Source organism: Battus philenor, unplaced genomic scaffold, assembly GCF_028537555.1.
Source record: "Battus philenor isolate CCGP_79_NKW_IND1 unplaced genomic scaffold, ilBatPhil1.0.hap1 SCAF_12, whole genome shotgun sequence".
Lineage (NCBI taxonomy): Eukaryota > Metazoa > Arthropoda > Insecta > Lepidoptera > Papilionidae > Battus > Battus philenor.
The window spans coordinates 1,452,130-1,477,145 of NW_027181674.1; the positions used below are offsets into that span (position 1 = coordinate 1,452,130).

Consider the following 25,016-nt stretch of genomic DNA (forward strand, 5'->3'; position numbering starts at 1 on the left):
TAAAACAGGCTGGCGTAATTGATGCTCTATGTAAGGGAAAAATAATCTAAAAAATCCTAGTGTAAATAAATAACATGAAAATAGTAAAGAACATATGATGGAAATTTCCATCATCATGCAAAGAAGGGTTAATTACTTATAGAATATATTATCTAATGTAAACGCTATTTGTTGCTGAATAAAATAAAATGACTATATCTTAAAAAAATTAGAACTCACTTGTAAAGCAGAGATGTCTCGTTCGACGCCTGTAGGTGACACGCATACTCGAAGGCTTATGGGTAGAGTATGAAGCGCTTGTCTTAACGCTAGTATATCGCGCCATTGAGATGCGAGATCCTCTAGCAATCGCTGACAGGTTTCCGATGCTCGTTCCACCACATCACTGCCGAGCCTCTCAGCTGCTTCACACTCTTCTAACGTAAGCCGGGCGCGACGCTGATTCTTCTGGCATCGAGCGATACCCGCTTGCACTGACATAATCTTCTCTTTCAATATCAAACTCCTTTCGAGCTCTTCTGCTAGCAGATCGTTCAGTGTCCCCGATTGACTCAACAGAGCATTAAGTCGATCCGATTCTGCAGATGGAAGCAAACTCAACTTTCCAAGTTCATTTTGTATTCTATCGATGCGATCAGTCATTACTTGAAGTCTTTCTATATACAGATTGAGTTCATCTTCGCTCTTAATTACGCCTTTAAGGCCGTCTAGTGAATCTCTTAATTCTTTTATTTCTTCTTCTAGGATGTGTAGCTTTTCCCCAGATGAGACGTCGCGGTCTGAAATGTTTTGGATGGCAGCAGCGTGTAAGTTGCCGATATTAGAAGCTAGCCCACGCCATTTCTCTTCGATCTTCAAAAAGAATTGTCGTTGCACCATTTCATCAGATATTGGAAGTATTTCTAGAGCCTTTTCGAATTGTACTCCGGATTCATTCTTAAGATTTTGATGAACTTCGTGTTGGGCCTTCAGTTCCCAGAATCGTCTTAGGTTAGCTGTCGTTGTAATGTTTTCAGGTGTTATGTTTTCCAACTCTCTGTTGGCTTGTTTCATCCAAGTTTCTACTCTGCTAATGAGGTGTTCGTAAGTTATCCAATTTTCTTTGAAGGCTCTTAGTCTCATTAACTTCGAGTCAATGTCATCTTGAAGCGCTAACAATGTATTAAGCGCTATGGAACAATCTGATTCTAAACCGGAACAAACGATTAGGTTTTGCAGACTCTCAGTTATTGAAAGGAGACGTAACATTTTAGCATAATGATGGGAAACATCTAAGCTAATGGATTGGTAGAGGTTTATGTACTGTTCATGGTCAATGGATGTTACGTTTGTCAAGTCGGGGATTCTCTGATGAGCGACACGTAACCATTGCTGCTCCTCCTTCATACCGGTATCTAAGCTACTCCATCTTGAGGCAGCCAGAGTCATTTGTTGTGCTCGTCCTGCTGCTCTGTCAATGATCTTAGTAGCTCTGTCGTGGAGAGAGTTATGCAGGGATGAGAATTTAGCTCTAGTTTCACTATCTAAATTGTCTTCCAAAGATTCGAGGATTGCTCTGCAATGACTTAAGTTGACGAAGAATTTTCTGTGCTTTTGAATTTCCTCATGAAGGTGGTCTAAATTGGACACAATGATCTTTCCATCCAAAAGCGCCTCTGCTACATCTGTTATTTGACCAAAGTCTTGAAGTGTTTGTTCGTACTCTTCTGCCAAAGACATTAACTGCATAAGCCGATCTCTTTCAGTATTGATGGAATTTTCGATTTGTTTGGTGTCCTCGTCGCAAGAATACAACTTTATTGGGCACTCTCGTTTAGGATTGGCTTCCACAATACTACGGAATCTTCTCAGTAATTTTCTAACTGTATCGGTGTTGTCAATATTCTCTTGTTCAACCTTATCTAGTTCGTCAAGCTTTTGTTGAACCGACAATTCTGAAACGATCGTATCATCCAAACGGGACTTTACCTTTTCAATGGATTCCCCTAATTTTTCTGTGTCTTCCAAAAATTTATTCCATTCTTTTTCTACTGCTTTTATCTTTACCGAGCTTTGATTACTTAAGTTGTTCACTGCTTCCACTTGACGTACCAACGTGTCTACCAAAGTAATAACTTCCTCATTAACTTCAGTCACGAACAATATTTCTTTTATTACGCGGATATAGTTTTGCATTTCCTTAAAACGTTCTGTTTTATCGGATACTCTAGTTTGAGTGACAGTTTCTATTTGTATTTTATACTGAATTTCTTCCAACCAAATAGAAATGGTTTCTATTAAAATAACAACGCTTTTCTCTATTTTGGTATTATCTTTCTGCTCGACTGCTGTCTTTAGTTCTTCCAATTCTTTGTTTATAACAAGATCGTAAGATTTCTCCATTGTGGGTTCCATTAAAGCTACGGCCATTGATTCTTCTGGAATACTCTTTTGTGGTTCTGTTACAGACTGCGTACGCTTTTCTACTGAATCTGACAATCTAGCGCAGTCGGATTTTCTTATCGGAATAATAGTTTTACTGGGCGATGGAGACTTAGATTTGGATCTTTGTACCACATCAGAATATGTGAGTTTTGGTTGAGTAGAAAATTGCTGAATTGGTGGTAATACAGGACTAGCTATCTGAGATATTCCTTCGTCTATCGATGTTGTTTCTTTACTCGATAGGTCATCACTAGTAGGTGTTACAGATATCGAGAGTTCAGCATTGATAGGATCTGAAAGGCTCCCTGGTGATTGCAAAGGTGATTCAGCTTTCTTTTTGGATCTTTTCTTCTTTGGTCTCGACTTATCGCCTAAGATTGATTGAGGAGAATCTTGATTTTGACGCTCGTTATTGATAAACTCGTCCGTCATTTCAGGAATCGTTATTTGAGCTCTAAGATGAATTTCGTAAGGCTCATCAGTAGACGTCGATATTGAATCGTCAGAATATATACGAGGTGATGTCTGTTGCATATTGTCGACAAAGATTCCTTCTTTGTTTGTACTCGTCAACATTAGATTATCGGGATAATTTCTAGGCGAAGTTTGCTGAATTTTATCAAGTGAAATTGTTTGGATATGATCTGGAACAATCGATTGTCCTACTTCAAATCTGGGTGTGGTCTGCTGATCATTATCGACTTTCACAGTATCTTGGGATAATGTCTTTCTGACTGTTGATTCTTCAAATATAGGAGAAGTCTGCTGTGAAGTATCCAATGTGACAATTTCAGGTTTAGAAGACTGCGTCAAAACTTCTACATTTGAATATTCGTGTTCTTGTGGTAAATCTACTTCAGATTGAGTAAACACATTAACTGTGGGAACTTCCGATGTCTGAACACTGATTTCTGTTACTTCAGTCATCATAGGAACCGTGGAAGTTCCTTGATCTATACACTCTTGTTTTATAGTTTGAATGTTTGTATCCGTTGTTTCGATAGCAACTACAACACCCTTTTCGGCTTGTTGAATGCTTTGCACCGGAGATGTCTGTATTTCACGTGTTTCTATTACAATTGGAGAAGTAACTGAACTTATTGTATCTTTTCGTGAATCATTTATGGGCGAAGATGTTTGTGAAAACTTTTCTTCTAGGAAATTTACATCATGGGGCAGGACTTGAGTCGTTGCTTCAGAATGTAAAACTGTATCCGGTTTATCAAGTTCGCATGTCTGGATTTCATCGTCTTGACCTTCTAATTTTTGTTCTGTTTCGCTCTCCTCTAAAGTTTGTGTATGGGCTTCTTTATCATCTTTTGGTAAGGTCTGCACATAAACCTCGCCAATAGGAATAGGAGAAGTTTGTAATTTCATATCGATGGTCTCAGTTTCTTTGTTTATAACAATATTTTCAAATACGTTCGTATCCTTAGCTATTTCAGGAGATGTTTGTGCTGAGTACTCTTGAGTCAAAATTTCTTCGACAACTGGTACGGGATAAGTTACAGTTGTAGAAACATCACCTTTTACCATTTCTGGACTCTGGGCGATACACTCTTCGACTATTTTAACAGTGCTAACATCTGAAGTTTCGCTTATTGTATGGTAAGATTCCTCATGAGGAGAAATAGAAACAGTTTCTTTACTCATTACTTCACCTAGTACAGGTTTTACAACAAGGTCAGAATCTAACTCTTTTGATATATTTGTTTGGTCTTCTATAATTTCATCTTGTATTTTATCTTTTGATGGGCTTACATCCTGATCGGTTTCTATTGAAATAGAAGCTTCCGTTGCATCTTCTGAAGATCCACTCTTGGGATAAGTTGTATCTTCACTTGGTCCCCGAGTTTGACGTTTTTTCTGTTTTTTCTTAACAGGGGAGGGAGTTCGTTGCAAAGAAATATCGTCCGGCTCATAACCTTTATCATCTGTAAGTAATATTAATCCACTAGAGGACTGCTCAGATTCCTCTTCTCGTAAAATATTAGCTTGTAAAATATTTTCTGTAGGTTTAGGAGTTTCTACAAATGGCGAAGCAGAAAGTTCTACGTAATGGTCGAGAGACGAACTCTCGGTATTATAGACAGTTCTATCGGTTTCTGTGTTCAATTCTGTTTCCAAGGAATCGCTGCATTCTGATGTAGGTTTCTGCTCTATATCTTTTTTGGGTTGTTTATTAACTTCTTCCTTTTCTTCCACCGTCAGTTCTTCACTGCTGATTGGCTGTTCTTTTAAAGGTTCTAGAACAGGATCAATTGCCAAAGTTCGTTCTTCAGTAATTTCTTTTGTTATTTTTAAATCAGCTGGAAGACTAACATTTATATCTTTCTTAACCAACGATGGTTTTTGATTATCAAATTCTTCAACTTTAAGATCAAGTTGGACACTCGGGATAGTTTTGTTACTGTCATTAGTTTGTTCAATTGACATGAAAACATCTATAGTTTGAGAGAGTTTATCACTTTCCTTTTCAATGGGTATACTAGTTTGTACTTCTTTAGGTAGTGGCTTCGATGTTTTTAAATCACGTATATGAGTATCATGACGTTCTAGATCTAAAAATGTAGTAATGACATTTCTGTTATCATAAACAGGCGAATGTGTAGATTTTTCTAACAGATTCTCGGGCAAAGCAGATTGTTGAATATCAGTCTTTTCGTGTATCGGCACCTGGGTCTCAAATTGAGTTATATATGATACTTCTGAAATTGCGGGTTGACTACTTATATTATATTCAGTTAAAGTAGATTCAGTTTGAATTGGCTTGACGTTAACGGACGACTGTGGCGCTGAAGCGTCCATTCTGAAATGGCCAATTTCTAATGTTGTTTCGTCAGATGGTTTTTCTGGAAAAGGTTCTTCTTTTTGTTGTTTCTCTAATATGTTAGGTTTAGTATCAACTAATGTAGCTTTGTTTATCTCTGATAAGTTTTCAGGACTAGTTAAAGTTTTATTAATAGTGTCAGTCACAATTGTTTCTAATTTCGAAGTGGTTTCATTCATATTTATTACAGAACTATCAACTATTTCAGATAGACCCTTTGCCCCTTTAACAGGTTTTGCGGCTTCAATATTAATATCCACCAATTTTTTTCCGGTAACTTTATCCTCCCGTTCAAACTTAGTGGGTGAAGTTAATTGTTCAGATGTATGGCTAGCTTCACTTGCTATGAATTCCTTACTAACGTCTAAGTCTGGCAATTCTTTCTTTGAGACAGTTACTTCTTGGATGATTGATGGTTCATCTTTTGTTGGTTCAATTTGCTTAGCTGCAAGATCTTCATGAGGTGCGATTGTATGTTCGGAGACATACCTATCATTTACTGATTCTTCTAATTTTTCCCGAGTATGTTTTTGGTCCTCGGTTATTGCCGCTTGAATTTCCTTCGTTAAGTTAATTTTATCGTGGTCTACGTTAGTTTCGAGAGTAGTATCTTCTAATAAACTTTCTTTTTTCTGTATTATGCTTTTGCCTGATTTATTAATTTCTGTTGTTGATATGTTTGGTGAAAATTGTCCGGTTAAACAAGGCTCTAAGTCCGAAACAGGTGCTGATGAAACTTGTGCTCCTACGTCATCTTCTTTTTCACTTTTTTCTACTATATCCGGTTTTGATTTGACATCTAGAAGATTATCATTTTCTCGTGTTTCATTTATATTACAAGATTCTGGTTTTTCCATTTCTAATTTTTCACCTGCAGCTATAGCTAATATCTCTCCGTCATTTATTGCACTTAATTTCCCTGTGTCAGTTGTTTCGTCAGGCACCGACTTATGTTTTACCGGTTCTTCATTTTTCGATTCTCTTACATTTTGAGATTTTGAATGTTCAGATTCAACGTCTATGAACGATTTTGTCATGTCAATAACAGACAAATCTTTTGGTGTAATATTTAAGTCGACTTTTTCTCCAGTTATAAGGATATCTGACTTTGAAGAATCTATTTTATCGTCTATCGATGGAACCTTTTCCTTTACAGGTACTAATTTTTCGCTTTCTGATAATATAGTAGTATCATCTGGAACTATTACGGGTGGGGCTACAGTAGATGAAAGAATATCAGATCTTAATGAATCAGCTCCTTTGTCTTTTGATAATTCATCTTTGCTCTCATCCGACTGTACGTTCGTCGCTTCTGTCGATATTGTATCACCGTGAACAGATTTGGCAGGTTCTTTACAGACGTCAGATTTCAAATGATCGACTTCTTTGTCCGTTACTAAATCTGTAGTCGACGGTGAACGGTCGACAACCGATTCTGGGCACTCCTTGTCTAATATAAGGTTATCAGATTTTAATATTTGCACTTTTTTATCTTCTGATAAAATATTTTTGCTGTCTTTGAGTGATTTTATAGATGCATCTTTCGGCAGTTCACCGTCTGGGATAGATATATTTGTTGTTGTATTTACGGATGATATTTTAGTTTTATCTACGCCGGAACCTGCTTGTGATTGCATGCATTTTAATTGGTCTCCTTGGGCATGGGCAATCTCACTATCGATCAAAGATTTTGTTAAATCTGATACAGTATTTATTTCATACTGTGTAGCATTTATTACGGGTTGTTTACTAGAAACAGCTTGATCTTCACAAATCTTGACAGTTTCAGGTAATTGAGAAGATTTATCAACAATTTCTTGATTCGTGTCCTTTATTGGTGCTTGGCTCACAGGCTCTATTTTATTTAGGTTTGTGTCTTCGGTTGTGTCTTTGTTGGAATATGAAGAGACCGTTTTTTCACTAACTAAATTATCGGCATTACTACTAAGTGGAGTTTTCTGATCGTTACTACTGTCCTTTTCAATTACGTTCTGGACATCTTCATGTAAGACGTTTAAATCAAGAGCTGATTGAATAACAGCGGTAGAGACTTCTGGAATTATTTTACTTTCACTCATTTCTTTCTTTTTGGTTGGTTGCACTATCACTGTTTCAGCTCTATCTTTTTCTGTTTTAGTAGGTGCCATTAAACGCCCGGAATGATCCTTTTCATACTCTAAGAAGCCTTTCATTATTTCAACGGTTGGAACTACTTCAGTTTGTGAATCTTGATTTAACACTGACTCCTCTATTGTCAATTCACTTTTAGGTTCAAAACTTGTATTAAAATCGCTAATTTTAACGTCAATGTTCGCTGTCATAGTAGAATCCGGAATGTATTCTTCACCTAAATCTTCTACAATTTGTTCTGTGATGTGTTCTTTTCCATCTATTATTCGAATATTTTTAATAATTTTCACACGTTTAGTTTTAACTCCTTCTTCTTGTATAGTGTATGTCTCCGGTTCAGAGATAATAGTTTCAGTTTCCACAGGTTCATCTATAATTTTCTCTGTAACATGTTCTTTTCCATCAATGATTTCAATATGTTTTATTATACGTCTTCTGGTTTTGGTTACCAGTGTTGTAGTTTTATTTCTTTCTTTTCCGATAACATGTTCATTAAAATCATCGTGTACTACAGTTTCTTGATTATCGGAAACTGAACCGCTTAGTAACGGATGAATATCTTCGGATGTAGTGGCTTTTTCAAAAGGTTCAAATGACTGAGTAGCACTTTCAAATTTATTTAGTGGTACATTTTTTGAAACATCGGATTCCAAAACTGCGGGCAATTGAGCCTTATCGATTTTTGAAGATATATTTATAGCGTTTTGATCTTGTTTTTGGGGCACTTCTCCTTTCTTAAAATCTTCTTGTTCACCTGCACTTTTATTTGGTTTTGTAAATTCCTTAATCTCTTGGACATCGTGACTCAGAGATGTTTGTTTTTCACTTAATTTGGATAGCAAGTTGTGTTCAACATCGCACGACACAGAACTTGATGTAAAGTCAATAACGTTTTCTAAATTATCGTCTATTTCTACAGCAGAAAAATTGCTTTTTTGTGTCGATTCTTTTTCAATTGGTTGTTCTTGAATATCATATGCCTTTAATATTTCAGTTGAAATCTGCGGTTCATAAGAATCATCGTCATCTTCTATTCTTTTTTCTGTTACATATTCTTTGCCATCAATTATTTGTACGTGTCTAATTATTTTTATTCGTTTCGTTTTACTTCCTCTGTCAATTGATGTATGAGTAATTTCAGGTTCATCTTCTATAATCTCAACGTCATCCGGTTCTTCAATAACTTCCTCTGTCACATGCTCTTTCCCGTCAATTATTTCAATGTGTTTAATGACACGTTTTCTAGTTCTAGTAATTTTTCTTGTTACCTTTTGAGTTACAGTTGCAAAGTGAGAAGAAGAACTTTCAAACTTAGTAACTTCGTCGCCAGTAATATATACACCTTCACTAGTTTGATAACCCTGTGTTTCAAACGGATATTCCATAGGGTTAAATTCAATATTTTGTGGTTCCAAATCTTGTTCACTGACTATTTCAGTAGTAAACTTTTGCAAGTCTTGTTCCAATGCATTTCCGTCTTTTTTAATATCATCCTTTTCATCACCTCCGGAAGGTTTACCTTCATCTTCATTAGAATCGCGGATTATAGACAATGGCTTGTTATCGTCATCATCTGAGTCGCCCTTTTCAATAGGTATACTTCCATCTTTGACATTGATTGAAATTCTGGGTATTTGTTCTTCTAAAACCTCTACGTCATCCGGTTCTTCCACAATTTCTTCAGATACGTGCTCTTTACCATCAATCATTACTACGCGACGTATGATACGTCGTTTGGTCTTAATAATTTTTTTAGTAACCTGCTCCACAACTGCAGTGACACTAGATGACGACGTTTTGATTTCAGGCTGTAACTTTCCTTCTGCTATTTGAAGAATTTGATCAGGATTTATTGTTTTCTCCATACTAATTACCATCTCTGGTTTAGAAGTAAATTCTTGAATAGTCATTTCTCTCCCTGGGAGCCCAGTGATAATTTGGCCTCCATAAGTTTGGTATTGGATGTTTTGAATTGCACCATCATTCAAGGTTGCAGAAGTAGAACCCTGATCTTCTGTCAGTGTTAATTGTTGGAATGTCTGACCATGTGGAACATCTTCAGAAAATACGTGAGAACTACTTTGTTGCATTTGTACAGTTTGCTGTCTAGTAACTAAAGTTTTTCTTACTTTCTTTACGATTATTCTTCTTGTGCCATCTGCATCAACCACAACTTCTGTAGTAGTTTCGTCAGGTTCAATCATTACGGTCTCAAAAGATTGAGGTAAGCTATGCGTTATATTAAGCTGAGAATTTTTACGTTGATTATCATCACCCAAATAATCAGCATCAACTAGAAGTGAGGTTTCATCAATAGTTTGATCTCTTATTACAGGTCGACTAGATATAACAACCGTTTCATGACCATCTGAAATAGTTTGTTGCACTTGAATGTTTTCTAACACTTCTCCTTCTGGTGTTTTTTGGTCACTAGTTTGTACTTCAACTTCCTGTGGCGGAGCACATGTTACAGATATATCACGTGTTTCCAAAATTTCCGGTTGGCATGTTACTGACTTATCGTGCAATGAAGGTGGATCATACAAAAGACTTTTTCCTGTCTGAGTTTCCATTGCAATAGTCATTTTAGTTTTGTTAGGTTCTTGAACAAATGTATCTTCTTTAGTTTTTATAGATATCTCCTTCTCAGTTTCTATTTGTACATTGCTAACGGGAGTTACCCGAGACTCAATTGATTTTTGGCTTGAAACGATTTCAACTGCCTCTGTTTCCCTAGGAGAAGCGATTTCTTCTGGCATTGAAGTAGAGTCAATCGTTCTATCTGTTTGAGAAACATCTTCTTCGATGACTTCGGGTGTAAATTTAATGTTAATTAATATTTGCCTTAATCTCTCTATTTCCAGAATGACTAGAAGCCTTGACTCCTCCAAAGCCTTCTTTAATGTGTTTAATTTTAATTGCATCGAATGACTAGATTCATCATTAAATATCACAGTAATAGAATTTAGTATTATTTCATACTCTTCGTATTGTTTTATGTAGCGTTCGTAAATTTCAATGTACCTTACAATATTCTCTTCTGTAAGTACATCACTTTGTTTCGTTGATTCTTTGAGCTCAGTATTTATCGTTTCAAGCCAATGGTCTAGTTTTGCGATTTGTTCCTTCTGTTCTTCAACTTGTTTAGATTGATTTTCTAGTTGAATTTTAGCATCCTGTAAATTAAACAAAGCTCAATGTTATATAATTATTAACAAATTTTGTAAAATGCATTTAAGTTTTGCAGTGATAAGTCTCATATGTAACCTATCTGAAGTGGTTAATTCAAATTCAAAAACTCTTTATTCGATTTACAACAGATTACTTTTCCCATTGTCGGCAAGTTAAGTTTAACACTTGTTGGGATGAAAAATGCCTCAGAATAAAGAAGAACAGGCGACCAAAACTCAGCGGGACTGTACTTTTTTTGTTAAATAATATAAAATTACTTATAAAAATTTAAATAGCCTGCAGGCGCATTAAGTGTGCTATTTTCGCTGAAGTCATTTACTTTGGAGTAACTACACTAACACGTAGCCGTTCTATAAGACTTTTTTTTTTTAAATTTAGCAATGAAAGTTTTCTGAAAATGACATGGGATCATATTGGATAATATTGGAAGTCGTGTCTTAATTTCACAAAAATGTTTTAGCTTCTAGTATTTCTGTTATGAAGATCACATTTTCAGGTAATAAATACAATAGTAAAGAAACGAAAGGAGTGAATTTTGAAAAAAAAATATATTAATTACCTTACTTACCTTGATGGTATGAAGGCCTTGTCGCGCCTGAGTGAGCAACTTAGTTATTCTTGTTTTCATCATTACTAGTTCCTTTAGTAACGTTTGAACTTCTGTTTCGTATCCGTACTCCATGATCTTCTGTTCAAGAAGCACGGCTGCTTCTTCACACTTGATAAGAACTGCTATACCCTCCTGAAAATTCACCAGCCACCATTTTTAAATTCCAATATTAACGTTACATTTACTTCATTTATAAACACTAACATTTTTCGATTCGGTTCTACTGTTAGATATACGTTGATCTAAAGTGAAGTTTTAAATCAATGTACTTATGATGCAAATTATTTAGGTTCTAATGCTCCCAAACGAATAGTATTAGAGATTTAATTCAAACAACTATTTATGGTACATATTATGAACCGTTTTAACAATGTACAAAGGACACTATAATACAGTTAAATTGAAGGTAATGCTAGTGGTAGGCGGGGTCAAATCGGACTTTCAAAGTACGTAGCTGACTTTTTCTGTATTCCCGTATCGACACTCACATTGGTCCCTCAGGCATTGGATTCACACATTTGTTGAATTTAAAAACATCAGGCATCATTCTACAAAGTTTAATATGGAGCCCGAATCGAGCAGGTCGAAAGATTGAGGAGGCGAGAATTGCCTCCATTTTAGTAAAACGAATGCAGAACAACCTTCCTCAATTTCTACAGGAGGGTCGTAGAAAATATCATAGAAAGAAATAAAACTTAGGTTAAAACGGTCGGCTAATAGTAAATAATAATAATCAATAATAATGTAAATGTGAATAAATATTAAAATAAAGAAACAAAACAAAATGTAAATAAAACACCAAATGAAAGAAACTGAAGATAAAACTATAGAAATATATATATAAGTAATCTAAGTAAAAATGTAATACATTGTAACAATAAAATACACCTAGTCTGTAGTAACTGAGGATAGGATGGAAGGTGACGAATAAAAGGAAAATGAAAAAATGAATAGAGCAAATGTTAAAGAGCGACAGAAGAGTAAAGAAACTGTAAGATAAAAAGAGAAGTGAATAAATTATTGCACCAACAAAACCCTGTTCCCAACAAAATAGGGGGTGGAACGAGAGGTCCCCAATAGCGGTGTCACAAAAAATAGTTTAATATACATCAGTACTGTCGATTTTTGCATTAAGCTCACAGGTCCATATCGCAGAGATCACGCATTGTTAACATCGTTATAAAAACACTAAATAATAGCCACTACGTTGTTAATTGCAATAAGTGAAAATAATATCTAAAAAATGTCAAAAGCTGCACTTTTAACAAATTTTCCTTAAATTCAATCGGTCGTACATTTTTTCATGAAGTGTTTCAACTTCATCGATTCTAACATTTTGATTTTAATCTGCAAATCAATAAATACTTATCAAACAACGCTCTACTAATCCCGACAAATGATAAACTGCAACATCTAAATCTCATTCTGCTTTTTATAAACTAACTAATGCAATTAATACTGTATTAGTACTAGAACAATCATTTGATTTTATTTAACTAAGATTAAATAGATTTAATAGACATGTAAGGTTGCTTCTTACTTCAATAATTGCTTTGATATTTATGAAGTAAGTTCTAATCTTGTTTCATTGTTGTACCTTAATGAAAAAGTTGTCAAGAAACTTTACTATTTCATTTATTGCTTCGTGATTAACAAATTTACCTTGTTATAGCAATCACAAGTAATTTCAAACTTAAATTGCGGAATAGAAGATTCGAAGAACACGGTTTTATTTAAGCACCAACACAATCGTACTCGAATTCGAATTCGGATTCGTTCGAATGTAGAAATGCGACCGCCGGCCGGTTCAGCGAGGCAATACTACAGTACTAAAGACTAGGTGATGCCAAACATGTGCAGTTTATTATTAACACGTGATGTCGTAATAGATTGTACGGTGACATCATCGAGCAGTAAAATTCATCACCGCATTTGCAGCCAATGTAAACAGATAAGTTAGTGGCGTATGAGTCAGACCGTCCTTTTCACTCTCTTAATAATAAGGGTGAATGCAAGGTCGTTTGTAACAATGTCATCGGTCAAAACAGTTTATGATCTAACAGCCAATCTGATCAATAACGGAAGATCTAATTGTGTCCACTATTGAACATCAGGCCTCTTTTATAGGTTTCAAATGGACCCAACATCCATCTGTTTTGCACGCCATGCGGCTTGCGCATTGCCAATTCAAATTCAACCCGCCGACTTTTTGCGGTAACTTTCGTCCGTCTACGAATCTATCTTGTACATTAACAATAATTGTAATATCAAATTATCCTTGTCTTGTATAAAATGTGTCAATTAACATTAAATCTAGCAATAGTTTATGTAATAATAAAACAACTAAGTAATTTATTAAACGATCCATCTTTTTCGATACTACATGAGCAAAATTTAAATAGGATTTGCGACCTAAATCCGATTATGATTCTTAATTAAATCGGTATGAGCGTGAACCATCTAAGACCGAAAATAAAAATGATGGCATGATAAAAAGACAAAATTTCTTATCGACAAAACATTTGAAATACCTATATCAAAATTAACAAAGCGTTTGTGTATACATGTTGTATACATTGTATTTCATCAACAGTAATAGATTATGTTGTATATATCTCATTTGAACAAGTTCCAAATTCATAATAATAACACTATCCATATCAACCCTTACTAGGTACTTATTTTTATAATACCATTGCAAATCCATTGACCCTACTTTATGTTTCCTGCTTGAAGGTATGAAATATGGTTCTAAGGAAATAAAAATTAAATTTATTATAATTAAACAAAACAGTATATTGATCACTTTTATAACAAACGCAACAAATGAGAATTTTCGATCCATTGCTCATCGTATTTTTTACAATTTTTCAATGCAAAAGTTTTGAATGGGTCATTTGACCAGTTTTGGTAAGTTAAGTGTTAAATATTATTCCAAATATGAAAGGGTCGACGACGTATGACTGGATTGTAAATATTCTAGTTTTGTTTACACTGAGGCAAAACAACACGAGGCTTTAGCGTTAACCTGTGAATTGCATAATGATGACATTGTTAACACAAATGTTTAACATTAACAACGAATTGATTTTATTGCACTGTTCTACAATTAGTAACAGATAAATAAAATAATTTACCTTAAGTGCCGCTTCCATTGCGTCCAGGGTCTCATTGGGAAGGTCCGACAGCTGAGCTTGGACTATTCTGACCTCCTCTAGCAGTGTTTCAAGATTGTTAGACAAGTCATCCTGAGGATACACAGCAGTATTAGTAAAACTACCTTCCATAATTCCTGACGTGGAATTTAAAATGTTTTATTTATAGTAAAAGTAAAGAGTTTTCTTTAAATTCCACGTCATAATGCGTTCTAGTCGGAGATGAAATCTTCAACAGCATTCCAGATGCAGGGAATTTGTTGTCGAAACGAATTTCATTCAACATTTGGGTTAAAATTATTAAGGAACTTGGGGCATCATAAAATGGAAAATGCTAATTGGTCCAAACACTGAGCTGAACTTCGTTCCGACAAAAATTAGCAACACAATAAACAACATCGCAAACATATTTTAGTTTTAACATCAACCTTGGCATGTCATGCTTGTTTGAATGACCACAGAAAACAATAGCTTTACCAACACTTAAAGCTACTAGGTTGGATAATATGCTGTTATATTTATTCAGGTCATGAATGGCAATGAATGCAAAAAATATAGCATAAATTTTTTAAACAAAAATTGAAATACAAAATAAAAACCTTAAAAAGGATTGTCTTATAACATTTCTGTAAATACGTTCTCTCAACGCCATTAAGGATAAGTGTTTTACGTTGAGGTAATAAATTAAACTTATTTTAAGAATTAGTACAGCGTGCTGAAAAGCCTGTGAACGTGTGGAACGCATCAAGCCAGCATTTACGTTTTAAATTTAACATTCTCACACCGAGAATGTAAATAGTCAACTGAAACCTGAAAAAGGTCGAATCAAACTAGATACCGTTAGATTTGGATGTCTATATAACAAATAAATTTCATTACAGAAATATTTTAGAAACAAAACAAACAAATATTGGAGTTTTAAATATTATTTCAGGAATAGTTATCCAATAAGTACAGGGACTCTCTAGAAACATTACATCGGTTGACTAACCTCATCGGGAAGAATGTACGCCAACGAGAGCGTATTCCTCATGTACAAGTATATATTTCTTTATAGTCGAAAGTAAAATCTAAAAATAAATCCATTTAAAGCAACCTCCGTCGATCGTCTCATAGTGGCCAAAACTTGTTTAAATACGCTTTTGAAAATGGAGGTGTTTCTCGTTATAAGGGTATAATAAAAATAAAATAGAATAAAACAATAATTAAATAAACATATATTTTATTACAACCAAAAATGATTTCATTTTAAAATAATCTCATTAGTATTGATTGACTAGGGCAACGACTAGAATTTAGTGAATGACTAGATAACTACAAGATTTTAGTGAGTGACCAGATAACGACTAATGGTTATAATTCTATGTTTGAATATTTTCCACGTAAAGTGACGTACGGTCCGTGCCAAGACTTGGCACTACAAGACGAACGGCGAGTACTGCAGACGACGATATACGACAAAAAATCTTGCAATAGTTGTGATAATAAAATTCGTTATAAATTCATGCCAAACAAAAAATAAATATCGAAAAAAAGTACAATACGACTGTAGCTCGTTCACCTTGGCTGAAGTCTGCTTCATTTCTCCTCCGGGCGACGACTCCTGTTCAGTTGGGAGAGGGGCAGGTTCTTTGGAGAGGTCGGTTAGTTTATCCTCTGGGATGTCGGTACCTACTCGAGGCGTATCCTCACTAATTAAACCTATCGAATCAGAAGGCGTTTCTAAGCTCAAATATGAACTATGATCTTTCCAGCTACAAACACCGCCAGGCAGATCCATAGATAGATAGTTGGAGTCGAATGGTGAACCGGTAGAATCCCGTGGTTCATCGACTTCGGAGGAATGACCCGAATTACCACTAGGATCTTTGTCTTTGTCGTCTTTGTCCGTAATTTCAGAAATGGTTTTCAAATTTGATTGATCTTTCAATTTTTTAGCCATGTCCGAGAAAAATTTGCATTCCGCATCATGATACAAATGTTTCTCAGGCCAAAACGCGGAATCCATAGTAAGGATACAATGATCGTCATTCAAAGATTTTAGATCCGAAATTATATTACCGTTTGGATTTGACTCTGTTTTTTTAGTACGAGGCAGAGGGGTAATCAACACGGGTTCACTCCGTTCGAAAAGCAGTTTTTCCGCATCATTCACCGCAGCTTTTTCGTTCCAAAAATTGTCTAACTTCATATTTAAAAGATTGTTAGTGTATGATTCAGATGAATTGTTAGTTGTCAAGGAATCTACACCTTCATCGTCTGCATCATTTGACTTCAGTAAAGTTGTGAAATTTTGCGTTTCTTTCAGGTTTGAGTTATTACTGTCACCAATTGAAATATTTTCTACTGTGATAATAGATGTTGTTGTTACTTCTGATGGTAAGATTGGAGTTTGTGGAAGCATTTCCTCTGATTCAGGTGACGCAAGTGAAGGCGTAATATTTTCGAAGGTTTCATCAAGTTGATCATCTAACGATGTTTGAGTGTCTGCCAATTCTACAGGAGTAATATCACTATTTACTGAAACTTCGTTTTCAGGTAGCAACATTTCTTCAATTTCGCGCTGTAAATCGGCCATTTTATTTTCTAAGGATTGTTCATCGAATATTCTTTGTTCTTCCACTTTTATCGGTGCTTCAGCTAATGTAAAAAGCATATTGTCTTCTTTTTCAATAACATCTTTGGCGAGTTTATCTCCTTCACCGATCATTTTTGAAAGTTCATTATCTAAAGATTCTTGTAGTTTAATTTGAATATTATCTGGTTGATTATTTCCTCCTGAATCTATTTCTACTGTAAGAACTTCGGATAACTCTGAATAATCATCTACAGCATCAGGATTAATTTTCCAGTATTGAGCTTCGGAATAAAACCTGTCTTTAACAGGAGTTTCGAGGGATTCTGGGGTTGAAACAGGTGTTTTGACACTTTTAGAAATTTTGGTAAGGGTTTTTTGTTCCGAAGATTCTTGTTCGGAGGAAGTAATTTCGACAGGGGAGGATGTCTCAATCATCTTCTCTACAGATTGTTTCTCCTTCTTCCTCTTCTTTTTATTTTTCTTTTTATCTTCTGCGTCTGCAGCTTGGCAAGGCTGTGTCGAGACTTTTTGTATATGTTGAACGCTGTCTGCTTCTACTTTACTCATTTCTTGGGATGTGTCCGACGATTCAACTATATTTGTAATTTTGTTTACTTTTTCCTTAGACTTCGATGACCTTTTCTTTTTATCTTTTTTCACAGGTTGTTTATCTTCATCCGAAGTACTAGGAGCTACACAAACTTCTTTTGGTTTTACTTCTTTTTCTTTCGATTTCGCACTACGACTTTTCCTTCCTTTTTTAACTGGCTCCTTTTCATCATCTGAATGACTACTATGCACAGACTCAGTATTGTCAGGAATCAAAGTACTTGTCAGAGCATTAAATCTATTTTCAGATTTTTCTCGATTATCACTTTTTTCCGGTAATCTAGAACTGGATGTAGAACGATTATCTCTTGATCTAGACCGTGATCGTCTACTTCTATCAACTGTTATAAAGCCTTCTGCATCTATATTCAGATCAGGTTTATGATGTTCTGAATCGGAGACATCAACTTTAATAATAGGGGTCTTTGATTTAGAACAGACTAATTCAGTGGAAGATACTATTTTTTTCGGCGTTTTTTCAGGGGAAGGTTGATTTGACGCTACTATCTTTGCCCATATTCCTCGAACTTCATAGTTTTCACTATTTTCAGGCGATGGAATCCTTTCGGAATCTTTTTCGAGATTTTCACATTTGCCCATAGGCACTGTTTCATTCAAATCTTTTATTTCCTGTGTTGGCATATCATTCGCATTTGGACTACTATATTTTGGCTCTGCATAATTAAGACCTGCAGCTAAAACTCTGGCATATGATTTCCCATCATCTGTTGGTTTTACCCAAACATTTTCCTTCTTTTCCGAGTCTGATAAACATGTACTCTCTTCGGAAACCTTCGCCTCTGACGTTTCAACAAATCCTTCTATAATAGGTAAAACTTTTTTACTTTCTTTGTTTTTCTTTTTAGCACGTTTAGTTTTCGAATCGCAACTGCCATCAACCGGTTTTTCACTATTTTTTTCGTCGATTATAGGATTTTCATGGTCTTTGTCTTCTTTTGGTAGGCTTTTTTCTTTTTTTGATGAAAGTATTGAAGAATAAGTGACAGGCGCAGGGCCCGTTTCCAATTTATCTTTTTGTAAGCTTAGATTTGCGTCTTGATCTAACGACTTACTGAGCCGTTCTGAATCAGATTGTGAACTTTCGGCGGTATGATACATATAAGAAGGTGTAAATTCAGGAGCATCAGCGGAAAGTTTCGAATTAAGAACTGTATTAGAAACGGAAGGTTTAAATTCAGGTATGGAATCTATTTCCGGGAGGAGATCATGTAAATTATGTATTGGTGATTTTTCAGATCGAGTATTATTAGTTGAAGTTTTAATTAAAAGGGATTGGTCTAAGCCACTAGCAAAAACTGTAGAAACGTCTAATATTTCATATAAGTCCGTACTTGGAACGTTAACAAATTGTCCTTGCGTATCATCAGTGTCTAGTCGTGTAGAAGAAACCGAAGGAGTAATATCCGACTCAATTATTTTCGCCGAGATAGTTAGAGGAGCGTTTTGAGATTGCACAGTTTTTGTTAAGTCTTGTTGCTTAAATTCAAAGTCATTGGGTTCTTTCTCAATTATCGTCGAAGAGGAAACATCAACTGTTACAGAAGAAAGATCAGTGGCAGTTGATGTTGAAATGTGATCTTCTGAGCTTATAACTTGCTGTTCTGTGGTTTGAAGGGTATGTGATAAAAGATTTTCACATGCAATATCTTTTTCAACATCAATAACTTCAAAAGATTGTTCAAGTTCGAGCTCATCCGTGACATTTTGATCGTTACTTAATGATATTTTTTCATTATTGTCGGAGCAGGGGGAATGGAGATTTTGTACGTTTTCTATTATAACGAAATCTTCTTCTATGTTTTCTTTTTCTAGCGACTCATTGCGCTCTTTATTGTCACTGAAATCCGTCTGGTCTTTATCTGTACTTTCTATTCGCAAATCTTCTGTATTTTCTTCCCGTTCTAAAGTAGCTTTATTGATTTCTGTTACGTTACCAAATACCACAGGAACGAGTGAACTGAATTCCATTGATTCAAGCAATGGCATTTTTGACATAGTGATATTATCATAGTCTACCAAAACATCTGGTTCTAATTCTACACTTTTATCCGGTGACGAACTAGTAATTAAAGTAATATCTGCTAGCGTATGACTGTTTTCTTTTGAAATGTTTACATTGCTTTCTAATTCATGAACGGGTACTGATGTATCTTCGTTTTGTTTCTCTATATTAATTAGACACATACGATAAGCAAGCATCAATTCAGCTTCTTGTAATTGAATATAATTATAAGGTAAGGGTTCATAAATATTTAATTGCGATCCTATTATTTGTTTTGAAGTAATCTTTGAAGAGTCATCGTGAACTTGTTCTGAATCCTTTAATTGTATTCCTTCTACAAATTTGTCTGATGTTGGGTTTATATCTGTGTCTATTTTAATTTCAGTTGTATTAGATGCATATATATTTTTAACGTCACAAATCTCATGTAGGGAAATATTTTTAATATCTATCGATGAACTTGATACATCTTCTATAACCTTATCGTTTAAAGATAGATGTACATCTTTCGAACTTTCTTTTTCTGGGACTCTTTCAGATTGCAATGGAGCAGTTTCTAGATTTTCAACTGAAGAGTCAGTTTGTAATATTTGTTCTTCAAATTCAACGCTTTGTTGTCTAGATTGTGATATTGAAGCAAGTAGCACTTCTGCGTTGTGAATTTCGTGTTTGTCATGTTTTGGTGTTTCAAAGTACAACATATCAATATCGCTTATTTTTGTTTCTATTGGAACGTTTGGCGTTTTAAAGTTTTCTAGGTGGTTATTACTCGATTTATCTAGATTAGTTTCATCGACTGATGTACGGGTTTCATCAACGATATTTACGTTAAAAGCTCCTGATGTTACTATTTTATCACTGGTTTCATTATCAGGAGGTTTTTCTGATTGCTTCGTATTTAGAGACTTCACAAATGGATAATTTTTCTCAGCGTCAGATATTACATGATAAATGTAATGAGGTAGTTCTTGACGCAAATTTAATATGAGAGATTGCTCTATTATTTTTATTTTTTCATCGCTATCCGTTTGCGGATTTGCAAATTCATCTTGCAAACTTTCTTGTTTAAGTAACTTTTCGGTAACGGGCTCATTTGTGAACTCATCAACGACTTTTTCTTTGAGCGTTTCTGAATGCTGTATAAGTGTTGTTTTATCTTCATTGTCGACTAATATATTCTTCTTATTACAAACTTCTGTCAGAATGCGATGACTATTTAACCCGAAATTTCTTTCCGATTCAGCAATTTCATGATAATTAAAGCGAGGTACTTCGCTCTGGAATATTTTTAGATAATGATCTTTATAATCAGCCTTTGCGTCTAGTACAATCGCATTTTCAGTGTCTCGGTCAGATAATAAAGTCACGTTTTCATTCAACTCCTGTCTTTTGTTCAATGAACACGTAGTATGGTTTGAGCTTTGAGTATCTATTATGACTTCTATGAAGGTTGGAAGCATACTTTTCTCTTGTTTACTTTGTATAAAAACGGAGTCCGTTTCATCTTGTAAATCGCCCTCGACCATTGCCATATCTTGGTTAATTGCACCGATATTGTTGTCATTTGAAATAGTAATTGAATCATCTAAATGTAAGTTTTTAACTCCATCCTTATCTCCTTCAATATGTACCTCTGAAGTTGTTTGAATAGGAGATGCTAGAGAATTTTCTGAATCATTATTTTCGCGATAATCAAAATGAGGCACGTTAGGTTCAATCAAGGGTACTTTATTATCGGATTCTATTGTGACAGAATCTTTGTTTACAACTTCTTCGTTCCTCGCTTCCTCGTTTTCATTTTCCTTTTCTGTGCTTAAAAAGTCATCGTGTTTTTCGTCCATTAGTTGATGATAATCGAAATCCAGTTTATCTATGTCAAGATTCAACGAATATGTTTTTAGCTCTTCAACCAATTCCTGATAAGGAATGGAGTTAGTTTTATGTTGTATTGTTGATCTTTTACGGTCTTGAACAGAACCGAAAATAGCATGTTCAAGAATATTTTCCGTGAATTCTTCCACAGATTTACCTTGATTTTCATTGGAATCGTAGATATCTTTTAATTGTGTGCGATTGACACTCATATTGACCGAATCAGTTGCAGTATAATTCAAAGAATAATTTTCATCCTCAACATTTTCAGGAAGAATTAATAGGTCTTTCTGTATTACAAGGTCTGGTTCTGATTTTATAACGTTTTCGGAAACATCCGTTTTCTGATCTAGAAGTTTTACTTCTTCATTAACTACATTTGTAATTTTTTCAACTTTTGATGCGACTTCTTCATAAGCGGTTGCGGCTGATTTTTCCTGTGAATCTCTTTCAAGGTTTTTAGTATTATCAGCCGCAGTATCCGGTTCGAGATCAATATTGGTAATATTATCTTTCATTTGAGATTCATTGTCAAAAGAACTACTTTTCGTAGTAAAAACTTTAACTGTTCTTATCGGTGGTAGTTTTTTCTCTTCGTGTGTTATTAAGTAAATTGTACGCGTTTCTACATCTTGTGTAATAGGTTCATACCGTGAAACTTCTTCTACTATACTAAATGAGTTGTTCTTTACAGAGTCACCCAAAGTTTTAACATTGTTGTTTCGTTCACTAGAATCTACCAGGCTTTCAATTACTTCAGATACGTTACTAGTGTCGGTGCAAAGCTTGCTTTCGCTTTTTACTTCCGATAAATCAGTTACTTCCGGAAGTATGGTTACTTCTGTCGCTATCTGCTCACTAGCTTGTGAACTGTCTGTTTCGATATTGGGTTGATTAATGGGTGCTACTTCTGACTCTGGAATATCTTCTTCTTCTGCCATTAATGTATTCCAATCCAGAGTCACCAGATTACTTTGTACTTTTGTATCGCTAACCACATCATCCTTTTGAGTAACAATTTCATCTTTGTCTTGTTCTTTTGTGTCATCCCTAGTTGTCTTTATATCAATAGTTGCATCTCCTAATAAATTTTTTTGTTTATCTTTAGGCTTCATTACTTTTTCTTTGTATTTATTTTTAGCGCTCGTGCCTTGTTCTATTTCTTTTAGTGCCCGGTCTATTTCATCATCTACTATTTTAGATTTTTTATTTTTAGATTTCTTTTTGTGAGTTTTCACTTCTGTGAACTCTATTTCTTCAAGAGTTTCATTATTTATTTTATCCTCAGAATAGGTAGAGACAGTCTTTATAATTTCTGAAACAGACTGTTGCGGCGATGATTCTTTGCTTTCAACAGACTTCTGCTTTTTTGACTTTGATTTCTTTTTACAGTGAGTAATTTCTTTCGAATTATCATTCAATGAGTCTACTTCAGGCGCAATGTCGGATATTGTTTGCTCTATTTCCGATAAAAGGGGACTTTGTAATTTGTTTTCGCGTTCTTTTAGTTCTTCAACGGGATTTACGACGGATTTTTCATGGCCTATAGGCTCTAGGGTTTTGACATCTTCGTAATCTTTTTTTACAGCATCGGTAGTGATAATCACGGTGTGATCCTCTTCTAAAGTTTTTCCTTGTTTTTTGGTTTTCTTCTTTTTCTTATGCTTTGACAATGTTTCTGTCTCTATGTCTATTTGTGGATGCAGCTTTGATTCTCTAACTACATCCTGGGGATCCATTTCGTTCCTGATAAATTCTGTTGTTGTTTCTTTAATATCCACCGTTTTCACGGGCATCTGAATATCAAAGTCTTTCTCATCTGTAGAACTTATCAAAGTTTTTAATGCTACATTATCAGGTTTACTCTCTTCAATTTCTTCGATTACTAATTTCTCTGTGAAAACTGAATCAATTTTTGTATTTTCATTGCTTTTCGTGACTTCTTGATTTTTCTCATCTTGAGATATATTATCAGTAGCTTGACAAGGGTTTTGTACGCTAATCAAAGAAATTTCATTGGACTTGTGACTTGATTTCTTTTTCTTTTGTTTATGTGAAATTTCTTTTGTTTCAATTTTTGTGTTTAAATCAATCTTATTATCATTGCCTTGTTTACCTATGGACTCATCGATTTCAGCCTCTTTGATTAATTCTTTGCTCTTGTCACGCAATTCTTTAGTTTTTCTTTTCTTTTGTCGGTCAGATTCTTCGATTTCTTTAAGAGCCTTTTCAATTTCGTCATCAGTTTCTTTACTCTTTTTATGTTTATTTTTCTTCTTTGACTTTTTGTGCTCAGTGACTGTGTTAATTGACTCTTTTGAGATTTCCTCGTTTATAGTTTCAATGACAGTTTCAACCACAGTAGGACTATGTTGAACCTTTTTAGTAATTTCTTTACTACATTTTTCGACTTTAGACTCATCATTTTTCTGCATAGATGGATATGTGACACTTGGCGATACTACATCGGTTATCAATTGTTCTGACGAGTCTTCAAATTCCTCCACTTCTATAACCCTTTTAGAAGTTTTCTTTTTTTTGATAACTTGAATATCGTGTGATTTCGTTGGGCGTTTTTCAGGAGCACGCCTCTGTCTTGGCATGTCTCTTGAACGACTACGGTTAATTGGCCTATCAGGCCTTTCCATTCTGAGCCGTGCCGAATCTACAGATTGAACCCTACTCTCATATTGTATAATCGGCGCGGCTTTCTCAACCTCTACTATAATTTCTTTAACCATTTCCACCTGTGCGACTTGTGGCTGCGGTAATGCAACAATATTTTGAGCTTTCGCTTGTTTTCGTAGTCCTAACGCAAGGATTTCCGCATACGATAAGTCTTGAGACCTTAATCTCGTCGCGGGACTTAAAGATCGGTCATGATATTCGGGCGGCCGTAACTCTGCAAGGACCGGAGCTATTTCATTCTGCTCCACTCTCTCTTCAGACACATCGCGTTCGACTTTCTGCGATACTTGACTACTCTGATATTCCACATTTGCCTGCGTGTAATACTCTTTTTCCTCCATTTGGCAATAAACATTAGTTTCAGATTTGTACGCGTCACTTTCACTGACGTCTGCAGTCTCACTGTATAGATCACTGGGCTCAACAGCCACTTCACTTTCGAGACACATGGGTGCACATATTTCACTCGTGATGTATTCCTCTTCGGCGGGTGTGTGGGGTGGCTCATTGGGCACTCTCTGTGCACTGGGCTGCCTTGAGCCGACCGAACTCGAGCGGGAGTTGAGGCCTTTGACTATCTCGGCGTAGGTGGTATGCTGCGGGGTCGTGGTGGCGCGCGGTGGAGCGAGGCGCGGCGGGGGCGGGGGGGCGTGCGAGAGCGTGTGCGGGGGGCGCGGGGAGCGCGGGCGGCGCTCAGCCCGCGCCCGCTCGCCCGCCTCGAGCAGCAGGCTTAGAGTCCCCGTCTCCTCGTCGACGCCAACCATCGGGTCCAACTCGAAGATACACCGAGTCAGCTCTTCGATACGCCGGGTGACCTCCTGATACGCAAGTACGGACATACATAATTTACAACGGTTTCGCTGACGCGAACGGTAGGGTGAGATAAATAAAAACGACAGTGGCTG

General features: G+C 35.6%; 1 protein-coding gene across 7 annotated transcripts in view; it reads right to left on the bottom strand.

The window, feature by feature from the left end:
* Positions 1 to 25,016, bottom strand: part of Msp300 (Muscle-specific protein 300 kDa) — a 264,397-nt gene that overhangs the window by 44,220 nt on the left and 195,161 nt on the right. For 5 of the 7 annotated variants that reach the window (XM_068776243.1, XM_068776245.1, XM_068776246.1 and 2 more), the window contains 4 exons: positions 15,903 to 24,929; positions 14,324 to 14,434; positions 11,136 to 11,318; positions 220 to 10,560 (listed from right to left, as the gene is read on the bottom strand). In XM_068776243.1, the coding sequence (XP_068632344.1) occupies positions 220 to 10,560; positions 11,136 to 11,318; positions 14,324 to 14,434; positions 15,903 to 24,929 (19,662 nt within the window). The remainder of the gene's footprint in view (positions 1 to 219; positions 10,561 to 11,135; positions 11,319 to 14,323; positions 14,435 to 15,902; positions 24,930 to 25,016) is intronic. The other 2 variants (XM_068776242.1, XM_068776247.1) reach the window with 2 other exon arrangements.